Source organism: Epinephelus moara, chromosome 4, assembly GCF_006386435.1.
Source record: "Epinephelus moara isolate mb chromosome 4, YSFRI_EMoa_1.0, whole genome shotgun sequence".
NCBI lineage: Eukaryota > Metazoa > Chordata > Actinopteri > Perciformes > Serranidae > Epinephelus > Epinephelus moara.
In genome coordinates this window covers 14,105,434-14,120,361 of record NC_065509.1, presented here as the reverse complement: position 1 = coordinate 14,120,361, position 14,928 = coordinate 14,105,434, and the positions used below count along the sequence as shown (strand labels likewise).

The 14,928-nt window shown below is 43.3% G+C and overlaps 1 protein-coding gene across 1 annotated transcript in view; it reads left to right on the top strand.

Moving 5' to 3' along the window:
• The window catches only part of tenm1 (teneurin transmembrane protein 1), a 212,158-nt gene that overhangs the window by 14,160 nt on the left and 183,070 nt on the right, over positions 1 to 14,928 (top strand). The window contains exons 2-3 of the mRNA XM_050042365.1: positions 2,786 to 3,057; positions 7,313 to 7,636. Coding sequence (XP_049898322.1) covers positions 2,841 to 3,057; positions 7,313 to 7,636 — 541 coding nt within the window. The 5' untranslated portion in view covers positions 2,786 to 2,840. The remainder of the gene's footprint in view (positions 1 to 2,785; positions 3,058 to 7,312; positions 7,637 to 14,928) is intronic.

The window sequence follows — 14,928 nt, the reverse complement described above, 5'->3', positions numbered from 1 at the left end:
ATTATAGATTAGAATTAAATTAGAAATAAAATCACACAATAACGTATACATACAATGTCACAGCATACAACTACGCGCTGTTAATCCACTTGTAGTGCAAACAAACTTGCATGAGATGCATCTCAGATTTCAACTGTATCCAACAGTTTTTTTTTTATTTGCTGTATTTAGCGACAGTAGATAATAAAAGTATCCCACAGAGTCCACATGCAGTACTGTATTGTGGTTAATGCAGTAGGTTGAAATGCATGAATCATTGAAGTCTATGAATTTTACATACTTAAGTCTTGCATGGAGATGATTAAGATCAGTTGTTAGTCACCGGCAGTATAGTGATGCAATCAGTCAAGCACTTAGTTAGCTTCACTAAGGGATCCCTCACTGCACTGTGTGCTCCCCTTCTCTACATGTAGGCTACATAAAAAAATGATGAGAGGGATGATACAAATCTTGTAGTGAAGGTTTTGAAGATTCCAGTATTAAAAATTTAACCCTAGCATGATGGTAATTATTCCGACATCACCAAACCTTTCCGGGGCCGTCCTTGTGTGTTTTCTATGAATAGTAACCCATAGCGAGCCTATGGCGCCCGATTCGCCCCAAGGTGGTTATTCCTCGACTGCAAATCTAGGCTAGTGTTGTGCTCAGGTGGCACATGCTGACTTGTCCTACAGAACGCCCATGTGTCTTGTTTGATGTGAGCTTGGCTCTAGGAAACAACCTCCAGGTTTTGACATCAAAACCAAGAATCAAACCCCCTAATGGGCACCCCACTGTGGGCTAGAATTAGCGAGAATAACCCCCGCCAGCAGGCTTACTTCTCTAAATGCAGGGGCCTCGGAGGACGAGATGGAGGGTGGAAAGCGTGTAAGGTAAAAGGAGGAAAATCAAGGAAGGGAGGGAAGGAGGAGGGAGAGCAGAGGTGGACTGGTACAAGGAAGATGGTGAAAGAGGAGTGAAAGAGGAGTGAAAGAGGGGAAGGGATAAACCGGGAGAGAGGTGTGTTTTAAAGGGAACCATGCCAGTTTTTCACATTGTACATGTCAATATACAAGCAGGACTACATGTGCTAAGCAAAATGTTCACCAGACTGGTCTGTGTACGTGCACACACGACGGGGGAACAAGACGGTGTGCGCCCGTGTGCAGGATTGCATGCTTTCATTCTTGCGTGTAAGCGTGTGACAGACATAAAACGGGACAGAGAGCCTCTGTAGAGACAGACAGCAGTCAGTGCCTGCAGCAAGCCGAGAGCTCACAGGGTAATGTATACTCGCTCCTCGCCGTACCAGAGAGAAGGTGACACCAGTCAATCCCATTCTGACAGGGCAGCTGGGATAATAGCAGGCTTTGATTCCTTGCAATAACTCCTGCCAATCAAAATGAAAGGCATCATGATTGCAGGGAACCACAAGTGTGTGCATGTGTGTGAGACGGCGGGAGCTTACAGTATGCTACAGTACTGCTCAGGTAATTGCAAAATGTGGTTTTAAAGGCATTGTTGAGCTTTGTGATATCATTAAAGAGGAAACACAAGAGATGGATAGAAGGGAGACGAGATGAGTGTGGAGCTTTTTACAGATCATCTGCGCTATGATAATGTCTGCAGGGGGTGAGGGGGTGTGTGGGATGAACGTGCGAGCGGCTTGGCCCATTTTTTGACTGTTTGCTGTCAGGGGTCGGTGAGCGGTCCTTGTGTGTGCGCGCATGCAAACAGGTCCGAGCGTGTGCATGCATGTGGGGAATGAGGAGGGTGAGCGTGAGGCCAGGGAGAGGAGTCTTTCAGGTGGAATAAAAGCATTACTGCAGTGGTAGAAAGGTCAGCTGTAAACTTGTATCAGACTAGTGGTGATCACCCTGTGCTGCAGATCTCTGAGGTATTGAGCAGGCACGCTCTAATGGCTTTGATATATGGACTACAGGACTCCCTGAAGAGGTCAATACCATAGCACTTTGTCTCTATGAGCAATGACCCTCTCAAGCTCCATTTAGAAGCTTTATATCTGTAGGAAATAGGCTGGAAAGGCCTCAGGCAGGGCATGGTGAAAGAGAACTAATATGAATGAAGTATTTTCTAATCACTTCTTCTGTGCTCTAATCGTTGTCCCTATCAATCATTAGTTATGGCGGTATAAGCATATTGTGCCGGACGTTATCAGAAATAGATTTTGATGTGGTTGAGGGAAGAACAAGGGAATCTGAGTTGAATGGAGCCGATTTATCATTACTCTATTCGGAAGGGCAATGACACTGCAAAGACTGGTGTCTAATAGTGTTTCATCACTACTTTGGAATCTGGTGAGTCACCGTGTTTTAATGAGAGTGACAGACGTGGGGCTCGGCTACAAATTTGTTGATTTAATCCTTCACTTGTCAATGGTTGTCTGTAAAAGGGAGATAAAGCCTACAGTAGCCGGAAAAAAACAAGGAACCATAACAGACAGAACGGAGAGCTGCACTTGATTTTGGCCAATTTCTCTTCAAACGCATCCGGACATAATGGCCCACCATCGCGGTCCCTTCTGAGCGTATTGATTTGGAACTAACCTTTGGTGTGAAATATGAAAGAAGCCAAATACTGTTTATGAATGTCCGCTGTAATTGGAATGAGCAGACGTTGCAATATTGCTCCACTGTGTTCAATAACAGACTTCTTGTGCTATTTTTCTCCTCTGTTCAATCCCCTGTTTCCCTTCATTTTCCTCTGCTGGCCCATCCTTCTTCCTGCTGTCCTTTCCTGCCTCCCTCGCTATACCTTCCCCTCCCTCCATCCCTCTCACCTCCAGACTCTGTGCTCTCTGCTGTGGCTGTGCTGAGTGACTAAGCGGAGCCATACAAGCCATGGAGGAGATGGACAGTAAACCCTACCAGCCGTTGTCTAAGGGACGCCATGAAATGGAGATGTCCTACACCAGCTCGTCTGACGAGAGCGAGGACGGTCGCGCCCACCACCGCTCCTACACCTCACGCGAAACCCTGCCTGACTACACACATGAGCTACGCCTCACCCTCGGATCACACCGGGAAAGACAGAGCAACTACAGCCAACCCCAGCCAGGTACCACGCTCAGGGCACGCTCAGGCAGGATGTGTTTACCTGGAAATATATGTCCGCAGTTGTACAGAAACTATATGTGCACACAAATGGATACTGGCACACATATGGTAGACACACACAAAGACGCACACACAGAGGTCTTTAAAAGGGCCTATGTGAATTACCTATTACAGTCCACAATGAGCCAGAAGGACAGTCGGAGGCAGCCAATTACCTCTTCTCCACGGAGGTGATATTTCTCTCCCACAGCTAAACTAGGTCAACCCCAAACCTCTCTGGCCTCACCTGGGGTGGAACACCACCCTTCATTACACACACACTCACAGATACAGACACGGTCGGACATAGGCACACATACATACGCACGTTTGACACATACACACCGAAAAATTCTTCCCTGCCGGTGACAGGAGGAGAAATGGGCCAGCGCGTGCTGTGATGGATGGCCTTTATGCAGGTCATGTGTGGCGTTAAGAGAGAAGCCGCACCTCATCAGGACAATGCCGCTGTGCAGGGTTCATAGTGATCAATAGCTACTCTTTCCGCTACCCCAACCTCCCGCTACTCAGCAAGACCTACCCACCATGCTAACAAGCAACATTAGCCATTCACAACAGTTACAACTCCTGACAAGCAGGCCGCTCCGGGGATTTCGTGGTTTGAATGCCACCTTCTATGGATTTTGTCGTATAGTTTGCCACGCAGCAACCCATCGATGGCCATTAGTCATCATCATGTCCTCCGCAGCATTGTGGTGTCAAAGAGCACTTGCCTTTTTCAGCAGTTAGAACCTTTCTGTTTTTATAACAAACAACATCCCCCGCCATCAGTGTCATATGGTAAGGTGCAAAAGACCCCCCAAAGCAGCCTTTGAAATGTCAATGGCAGCCGGTTCTGCGAAGCACATCTGTTCATCTTTGGGCACCAGAGTTATATATAGCATACCCTACCTAAGTAACCAACTGTTAAGAGGGGACATCGCCTCCAGTGACATTTTTAATGGATTACGGTGTTCCTGACAAAGATCAGCCAATTTGTTTCTCCTCTAATTCCCCACCCATGTTCTTCATATTTTCCTTCATCTTTTAAACCGCCACATTGGGCCCGCTCCTCCCTCTCTTTCCTTCCTTTTCTTCCCCCAGCTGTTAATTTTCCCTAATATTACGCATTACTCTCTGTCTATTTAATCCCGCATTGCTTCTTTGTTCTTTTCTATATTCTACAAAGATACTTTAGATAGATAGATAGATAGATAGATAGATAGATAGATAGATAGATAGATAGATCCACGATGATTCTCCAGTGCATAAGAGAGCTAACCACAATAATCGGTTCTTGTTTGCCTATTAATTAAGTCAAATTAATTAATTCACACTCAACATTTTGTTTATAAAACTAGTAATGAGTAGCTGAATAAATGTTTCAAGATCCCCTTCACTCAAGAATGTGTTTTTTTATGCTTATGTCCCCTAAATATCTGACCTTGTCTGTACTGTCGTGTTTGTGCAAAGTTTGTCAATACAGAGGTGTTTTCACATTCCTGTGCCCGTCCCTGAAATCTGAAAGCCAGTTGCTGTCTGGTACGCAAATGCCGAAAAAGAAACCTGAAACCTCCTTTAGAGAGAAGACTAATAACACATAATATAAACATCTCAGCCAGACGGAATATATCTTTCCGGAAACTTTGATTAGAGCTCTGGTTTATCATAACGTAATAGCAATATGAGTATGTGAGCACGCTGTAATATTGTAGCAGATATTATTAGACAAATAATACATAAATAAAAGATGCTAACTACACTTACATTCTGATACATCTGTTAGTCACCACTTTCTGTGCACAACAGATTTTTCATCTGAGTCTGGGTCTGACTGAGGCTCTGGATCTCTTCGATGTTTCCTCCAGTGCTAACGTTAACCATCTTGATGCGCACTGCTCTTTCACTGGTCAGCTACCGTACGCAGCAGTGGTGGTGGGTGGGGTGCGAGGCCAAACCTAGAATTTTTCAGGTTATTTTTACTTTTTTATTTGAAAAAAAAAAAAAAAAATCATGTTAAACAACATATTAATGATGGCAGAGTGTTTTTTACGTGGTTTAAACGTGTCTGGAGGGGAATTTTGAATTATGTAGCAGTAACAGCCTTACAAGAACTTAATCATTTTAGTATGAATGGACCGTTTACCATGTAATGCATAAAATAAAATGATAGTCAATAAATCTACATTGATATTAACATGTTGGTGAGCAAGAGGTTTGGTTCTAAATGTGGTGGAGACGCATCAGAGCAGGGAAGAATTGCAATTGTGTGAATGCTTTTTATACTAATTTGGCAAATAACACCTTATGGTGAAACTGATCGTCATGCCACCGAAAATAACCCTGTATAGATAATTGCCTTTGCTTATTGATGTTCAGTGTCTAGGATATTATTTAGGAGAATGTTAGCTGTATATCAAGGTTTTTTAAATGACCATTTTACCTAAAAAACATGCAGAGGGAGTTGAAGTCAAACATGTCTGTTCTTCCTCACAGGCTGAACGTCTCTTGACCAATCACTAGTCCTTCAGCCAATCACATGGCAGCCTAGACACAGAGAGAAGTCTCAGCGGAAATAATGCTGTTCATAAAGTGTATTGCTAAGAGTGCATGATAATAATAAGGGCAAAAATAAGCTGCTGGGCCTCATTAACCCCCACTTCTCCCCCACATTTGTCCTATTTATCTATGTAGGAAAACTACCTGACCCCCAGATTTTGCAGTTAAATTAGCACAAGCCATTTGGCACACAATTTTGGGGGCCCCGTTAAGTTGGAGGCCCTAGGGCCAGTCGCCTACTTTCCTCAATTGGTAATCAAGACTTGGCAAGGGGACATGCTGCCCTGCCACATCTGTAGCGGAAATTCAGTACTATTGGGTAATTTAGAGGTGTTTGTCTTTCACAACACCCAGGACCGCAAAACAGTGACATTATGACCCAGACGGCTTTGGCAGCTGATTTTTGCGTACAACAAGTGCTTACAACATTGGGTAAAAGTGTATGAATAGCCAGTATTTCTCCGAAGTGAGCTGCAAGTGGCTGACCGTAATGGCAGGAAATGGGAAGTTATTCAAAAAATGATTTTCCCTCTAATCACCTGCTAAAATCTCTTGAATTATAAATTTGCTTTCAAAACAAAATGGTCAGGTTTTCAGTTTACAGTCAATCCATGTTTCTAGCTACGGTGGAAATAGCCTATTTGCTCCTGAATTGCCCTCTTGCAGCCAATTTGAGCTAAACAGTAGTGTGTGGTGGTGACCAATCTTGCGGCGGTTTAATTCTAGCAGAACAGTGTGTGAGCCACAGTTGGTCTTGACCCCATCAAACAGGCACAGCAGGACACATCGCTGGTCAATGGAGTGGTCAACAGGACTGTGGCTCTTATTGAAACACTGCGGTTTGTGTTCAAAGGACCCGACCTAACACACACACATATTAACTGCACTAAGTGAGAAGGAGAGGAAGTCTTTCTTTCCTGAGCTCTCAGTGGAGTCTATATGGTACCAGGCTGCAGTAATATCTGTATAGATTTCAATTTACGCCATGTTTTTTTAAATTCCATCAGTTCCATCACTTCCACTTATATATTCTAAACAGAAAACCGAGGTGGCGAGAAAGAAAATTTACTCAACTGCCTCTGCAGGAGAAAAAAAAAGTGGAGCTCAATTGAATTGAATTGAATTGAAGTGTAACCAGAGGACTAACACAGTATATCTGATGTTCTCAGATAACAGGTTGATGCTTGGGATTGGAGGGCGTTCTAATACCTGAAAGCATATGAGGCTCAATTTTTCTCTCAGTCTGAGTCAATATTAATAAGGTTTGATCTTTATCTGATCTCTTCACCCCACCAAGGAGAATATAGATGAGATCAGTGCTCTGTTTGAGCAGCAGTTCAATACATCTCCAGCTCGATAACACACATCAGGCAGCCCGAACAGGATATAGCTTCGCTGCAAATGGTTAAGAAAAATCGAGGGTGGCATTTTGATTTGGACTTCTGCTGCAAAACTTGTAATAAATGCTTGCTCAAATAACAGCCTGTCTCTTGACATAATTTGGGAGGTGTTTGGTGTTTGTCTTGTAAATGCCTACCTCTGACAAACACCTGGTCAGCTTAGTTGCTTAAGCAAATAAAAACACACGTAGGTATTAGAGGCTTTGCAGCTCTACGTCTGTGTGATCTCAATCTGCCTGTCTCTCCTCCTCCCTCTAGATTTAGACTTCTGTAAGGCTGGGCAGATGAGGAGCCCCGACTACCACATCCACCAACAGCAGCAACAGCAGCAGCAGCATCAGGAGGAGGAGGAGGAAGCGCTGTGCTCTGGACCGGCTGCTCATGTCCACAGTCGCTACTCCCTGGGCGTGGGCTCCGACGTGGACACGGAGCCGGAGGTGGACCCCTCTCCTGCTCACGGCCTGCAGCACATGTGGATGCGTGGCCTGAAGTCCGAGCAGAGCTCATGCCTGACGAGCCGCGCCAACTCCGCACTGTCTCTCACTGACACTGAGCATGACAGGAAGTCTGAGCCTGACAACGGTGAGCGAAATATTTTTCTTCTTACTCCTCAAGGGGATTGTCCATCACTATGCAAAATGCCCGGGGGAGATTTAAGCTGAGCAGATAATGTAGTGCACCTTTGATGATTCATTTTTGTGCATGTAAGTGGCATGCGGTGTGTGCTGAAGTCAGGCTGCTGACAGTATTTCACATTGTATCCTTACAGTCTTATATTAATAAGAGAAGAAATTTCTCACAAAGTAGTGCAAAGAAAAACAACATATAACATTAAAACTCTTCAAGGTTTGAATCAGAGCCTCAGGCAATTGCGTGATTGAAACTCTCAGTTTTTGAACTAATGCTAATGCTTAAGTTCCTCTCTCTTTGAAAGCTCTTTGATGTGGCTAAATACAGAAAATGTGCTATTGGTTATTTAGTCTCTGAAGTGAGCTCGTATTGGAGGTGAACCTGAGGTTGGCGGGGGAATGAGCCTGAAGAAAGGCCAGTGACGAACAGCCGCGGCATATGGCTCGGAAAGGATTGAATATCCTTTGGAAGCTGAGGCAGATTTTGGTTTAAGGCTTGGAGGAGAAGGAATTGTAGGGGTCGGGCGTCTACAGTACCTGACTGGCTGCCTGAGGGCAGCTAACAACCAACTCTGTGGGAAGACTATAGCCTGGAAGGAAGGAGAAGTTGAGAGGCGGGGGTGAAGATATGGGGCCAACGAGAGAAGAGTCTGGGATGGTGCCAGCTATCTGTCTTGCACTGCTGGGCTTGGCTTGGCTCCCCGCAGATGGAGAGTTAGTTAGAGGTGCACACAAACAAAGACAGAGCTCTCCAACCCATCCCCAAGGGCACTGTCTGTTTATGTGCCGCAAAAAAGGTGGAACGTATTCAGCGGCTGAGAAAAAGGAAGGGTGATAGAGAAAGACAGAGAGGGGGAAAAAAGAGAATTAGAGAGGGGAAGAATAAGAGACAGGGAGAGCAAAAAATGCTAATGAGAGAATAGAAATGGTAATGTAATGGTATAATTAGAATGAGAATAAAAGGGAATGAGTGGTTGAGGGTAAAACAGGTGAAGGAGAAGCTGGTTTCGAGTGAGTGTTAGACAAAGATGGTGGGAAAGGGAGAGGACTGAGACAGGAGGAGAGGAGGATCAGCGAGCCGGAGGGAATCAGAGAGTTTAGGATGTGCTTGTTTATGTTTGGGATGCACCCAGGGGTGCTGTTTAATGGCAGCAGGATTGGACATGGAGTCAGCCTCGTGCAAAATCACAAGATGGAAGAGGAGCGAGTGAGCGAGTGAGAGAGTGGGAGTGCTTGCAGCATTACACAGTAATCAATTTGTGATGGCTGTGTGCATATGGACCAAAGTTATTACCATTTGAGATGAGGGACTCTTTATCCAGGGTCAGAATGAAAGCTGCGAAAGGGGGGAGGCAGATGGGCATGCGGCAGAGGAAACAGAAGCAAATGAGGACGGATGAAGTCACAGAAGTGAGAGGAGAGGATTTAAATGTTCAAAGCATTTGGCTTTACCGCTACAATGCACCAGGAAAGCTGGTTTATGTGTGGATTTCATATGTCACGTGAAGAGCTGTACAGCACGTCCTATGGCTCTCCAAACCCTGACACAATCTCTTGAGAACATGTTCTTCCTTTCGCTCAAGCTTCACCCCTCTCGGCGTGTTTTCTCTTGCATTGGTGTCTTAACTTGGCATCCTTTTTTCTTTCCTCTCCACCACCAACACCCCATTTGTACTCATCCTCTCCCTGTCCATCTCCGTCTGACACGTGGCCAGGTGTGTCCATGCGTGGCATCCTCTAATAGGAAATGCATTATGGATGTCACATTTCTCTCCATCAGCACAACAAAGTCTCACACGCCCCTCTGTTCCCAGTGATAATGAAAGTTAGAGCCTCTCGCAAAAAGATGTTGGCGTAAAGGGGCTGAAATCAAAAAGCTAACGTCCCTGCCAAAATGAAAGTGCATTTTAAGTCGGCCCGACCTTGCACTCCCTTTGTCTTCAGAGCGCGCCCCCTCCCAAACCCATTAATGATGTCAGCTTCAAACTGGCAGGAATCCTTTTGTTCCTGGTCTGATTGAAGCTGACAAGTCAATTTAGTCAGTGTGTGTTTGTGTATGTGTGTGTGTATGTGTGGATTTGAGTGTGAGAAAAATAGCGAGAGGGAGCGACAGATTAAGAAAGAGTAAAGGAGTAAGAGATTCAGCTTGTGTGTGAAGCCACGTTTGGTTGTCTTAATCTCTTTCATGTGTGCATGTGTGTGCGTGCCTGTGTGATGGGCTGGCAGGGAGGGGTGCATGTCCAACTGTGACACCTCCCTTGAGGAAGGCTGTAGGTGTTCTTGAGCAGCAGTCAGACCTACTGACAAACTGAGGGAAACATCAACACCCTAAACTGACGACGGAACAACGTTAGAACAGAGGAGATTGGCAGTAGAAAGACAAAGTTTAGTTCAGCTGGAGTTTAATGTTGACACACACATATGCATATGCACACACACACATACGCTATATGGCCAGAAGTATGTGGACAATCATATGCGTAATAATTAATCATATTTACAAACCATAGATCATTCTTCTGTTTTACAAACTGTTGCCACAAAGTTGGAAGCACACTTTTATTTTATGCAAGGTCTGACTGGGGCTAAGCGGCCTAGCCCAGATCATACAAATTATTCTCCCCACAAAAAAGTACATAAAAGTACTTTTGCCATACAGTGTATATAAAGACCCTTTCCCCCTAAACAAAAAACCCACTAACACCCGCTAACATCTGGCTTTTGTATGTAATGGAAAGGTTACAATTGGTATTCACACCCAGGTCAAATTACTCTGCAGTAGTCACAGATATTTATTGGGTCCTGCTCTGATCTAACCTGAAAATTCAGAGGCCCCGCCCCCAGCAAATTCAAATTTGCTCTGCACGGGGATCTGGCCCCGACGAGCAGAGCCCACTGAATCACCATCGAACCAATCAGATCAGTCTATCTGACAGAGGCGGGCTCTGGGCGGGCGTAACATGATGAGGACAGAGCTGCGCCGTAGGAGTTGAAAAGTAAACAGCCAAGATGGCAGCTGCCGAAGGACCGTGTCCATTCAATTTAGCTTTGGAAGAAACGCTAAGCCAACTACACTTATCTTTTTCTTTGAGAGAGGAACAGAAGACTGCCGAAGCCTTTGTTTCCAGGAAGGACGTTTTTGCCGTTTTGCAGACGGGATATGGCAAAAGCATAATATATCAGTTAGCCCCACTGTTCGGCAAACAAATGGGGCTTAGTGCAATGAATACGTCACCTTGTTTTTTGCTCTGATTGGCTATCGTGCTATCCAATTGTGTGTGGCGGAATTTGAAATGCCTCAGTTAGTGGCGCCCCTTGGTTAGGAAGGGTGTATCGGTGAGGGCCAGACTCAAAATCTTTCTAGATTTGAGTCTCGATTTCCAGGCTAGATCTGATCGGCAGTGACGGAAAAACAGCACCCAGGTGAATGCACTAATTTTAGTCCCCTTACTAGAGAGATCCAATGACATGCCACCAAAAAATACCATCCATCTTCGCCCAAGCATCGCTCAAACATTCTTCCAAATTAGACTGCACCGAGTTTGAGACTGAAATGACAGATATTTACAAAAAAGCTACCACTATAACATTTTCACTGGCCTCCATGTTGCTTCCTGTTGTTTACTAACCTATTTTCCAAGCCTGTTTGTGACTTTGAATGTGACTCAAACACATCAGTTAAAAACAAACAAAAAAAAAAAGATATATATTCATGTGCTGCAGACCCATGTAAACGGCTCTAGTCTACTGGCAATGGTGGGCTTTCCCATGTTTAAAAAAACCTGCGTACACAAGATAATTTTGGTGGATTAGGGGATTAGGGGTATTAGTTTCTGCATCTAACATTTTTTACTTTACAGATTAAACAAGCAAAATGCATAGTGCAAATTAGTGAGCTTTAGAGGTATTGGTAGCCATTGTTTTTTAACTATGAAGAGAGCCAGGCTAGCTGTTTCTCCTTGCTTCCAAGGCTTTATGCTAAGCTAGGCCTAGTTTTACATCTTTTACATCTCAAATATACTTAGTCACTTTGGCGAGAATTAGATAAGAGGATCTATACAACTCTCTTGTCTGTCAGTTACATGTGGAGCTAATGTTACAGCTAGGAGGCAATTAGCTTATTAGCATAAGACAGGAGGAAGCCAGAAACTAGCTAGTCTCAGTAGCTAGTTGTATCATATTTATTCTGTACAGAAACTGTTTGTGTATGAATTAAACAAATGAAATGTGCAAATTAGTGAGCTTTAGAGGTGTTGGTAGTCGTATTTATGAATTAAAGAAAGAGCCAAGCAAGCTATTTCCTCCTGCTTCTGATCTTTGAGCTAAGCTAGGCTAATTATCCCCAGGCTCTAACTACATTTTTAACATACAGACATGAGAGTGGTATTGAATAGCTCTCACAAAGAAAGCAAATAAGCACAAGTCTAAAACTGTCAAAATATTCCCATGAAATCAATCTATTCCTATCAAATTTTTCATGTGCAATGACATTGATTGAATTGCAAAATTGATTGCTGAAATAAATGCCGAGGGAAAGAAAGGAGGAGGGCTGATGAGAGAGAGAGAGCAGATAGATTTGGTGTCAGTCCTCTGAATTGCTGCAGTGTGGAATAATTTTAAAAAACTACATTAGCTTTATTATCTGGGTTACAACACTGTCCTATAATGAGATGCTAATTAATTGGCCACTTTTTCATTAGTTCAATCAGTTGCAGATTTACTCTAGGCTTTCGTCTATCTTTTTAGCTTATCTTTTTTCCCTCTCCACTTTTGGGATTGACACATTGGCATGTAGCAGACAGACTCCTGGTTTTACATGACTGCACTTTTCATACATCTTCCTCTGAGCTGAACGGGTTCTAAGGCAACTGCAAACAGCAGTCCAATGAAAGGCTCTATCACTCATTATGGTAGATAACTTTCTGTGCTAAAATGCAAATATCTGTGTAATTACCACGGCCTGAGTAAGCACTTGATTCTGATTGGCCGCAGGACGTCCATTATTTTTTAAAAACTTGACAACTCCCTTATAACTGTCTGATCACAGTGCTAAATTAATACACTAGAAAGGTTTGAGTGTTCCATTTCCGCCATACAGTGCAGATAATGGTTAGAGGAAAATGGGTTTTCAAATTGCCTCAAACATTTATAGTTCCCAAGTTAGCAATCAAGCCCTTTCAAAGTAGTGGTGCTGAAAACATAGTTTTGTACGGATGTAATCCCATTGCATCAAGACATGTTAGCCCACATCTGTTGATCTGACCGGGAATTGACACTGCGTTAATCCCAGTGCAATCACACAACACAACAGGACACAATGACATAAAACAGCATTAAAATATAAATAAATAAATAAAAACATGTGCATTAGTATTCAACTTTTATTTGGTTTTTATCTTGTCTGTTAAGCAGGCTGATAGCAGATGAATATTTCAAAGCAGAATGTTGCAAAATGAATATTAAAATGCTATGATGTGATCTAACACTCAATAGAGACAAAGTAATTTGAACAGAAATGCAACTCCCTTCCCTGTTAATTGTAATCAGACATGAATTTATTTACACTTGACAGCTTGTGCCTCTTGAATTCAATTTGAGCACACTCATTTCACGAGCGAATTTTCTTCCAAATTCTAATTCCCTTTGTTCATGTGTAAAACATGCATTTTTCAACAGTGCAGTTGTCCAAGATGGGTGGCAGATCTGCCCAGTTTGCTAGTTTGTGCTACTCGTTGCGCTCTGTCATATCTTTGTCATTTGGAAAAATTTGGGATTTGGACTTGGTTGGACAAAACAAGTAATTTGAAGACACTGCAAAATGATTCTGGGAAACTCTAATACACATTTATGACTTTTTTTGACAGTATAAAAACTAAAATCAAATATACATGAGAAGTCTAGTTCACCAATCCTCATTTGTTAGAATTTCAAAATGTACTATAAGTGCTCAAGAGAGGGGCCAGGAGGCTTTTTTTCATATCTTTACCCACTAATTTCCATTTCTTATAATATGCTTGTCTAATAAATGAAGGCTAAGCAAATTAAATGTTCTCTGCCTTGAATGAGGGTTGAAAGAGTGCAGTAGATGCCTGCCAGGTCCATACTTACCAACACTAAATGAGGCATATTGCCCAAAAATAGATTGCCGCCATTAGACCTTCAAATAAAGTCATTTAGAATATTTTTTTCACAGTGTAGCTGTTGTCCTTGCCTTGAAATAAGACAAGCATGAATGTTACCTTAAACATAAATGTTACATACCGGCTATAAACTAGGTAGTTGGGGGGCCTGGGGGAATGCACAATGTCATAGAGGGCCCTCATATCTTTTATAAACATGGTCCATTATTTTTATAATGATGTGCCAAAGTTTTGCAGTCAAGTTTGGCCAAGCTGTGTTCAAGTAAGTGTTGCAGGAGGTTAGCAAGGGCGTCGAGACAAAGGGTGGGAGAGTGGAGTGAAAAACTGACCTTACGGTTTAATGAGCAAGCATACGGCACAGAGAAAGACAAAGGGAGGGCACAGAGAAGATAGGAAGACAGAGAGGCTCGCTGGCAACTAAAGACATTGCACAGGATATTAGAGAGCCATCATCAGAAAATCCTGGCGAGGTTTAGCTTTTATACTGATTTTAATTTTAGCTAGCAGTCATTTGATGCGTGTTAAAGCCAGGTTTGGAATACGATTTAGATGAACTGATGGAATCTGGTGAAATAGCAACAGGTGTTACACAGAATTAGATCTCAGATGGGAATCAGATTTTCAGGATTTCTTGACTGTATGATGCAATTCTGACATTTATTAGGCAATCTGGACTTTTAATTAGATAGTGAGGGAATTACAAATGTTTCATGTAAGCTCCCTTATCCAAAAGTGTCAGATAAGAGCATTTAAGCAATGTGAATGAAAATGGGTTTTATGTGTTTTTCCTCCTTCTGATGTCAGAAGACACAAATCTCCTCTTGGCAGCTCTGCAGCCGTGATAACCTCAACGGAATCAGGAAACTACAATACCCTGAGAGATGGAGACATCTGCAGATGTGCCAATACAACCACACATATGGACACGCACAGACACACAAGCTGCATCCTAGTGTCTCCTCCAACTTCCCTGCCGTGTTTGTGTGTGTGCGTGCAAGCCCAGGTCTAAGTGGCAACACCAGGCAAACAGCCGCGTACTCTAACTTCCCCCTTGCCTTCCCAAGGCCCAAGGGGTTTTGCAGGAATGGATTTGTCTATTAGCTCG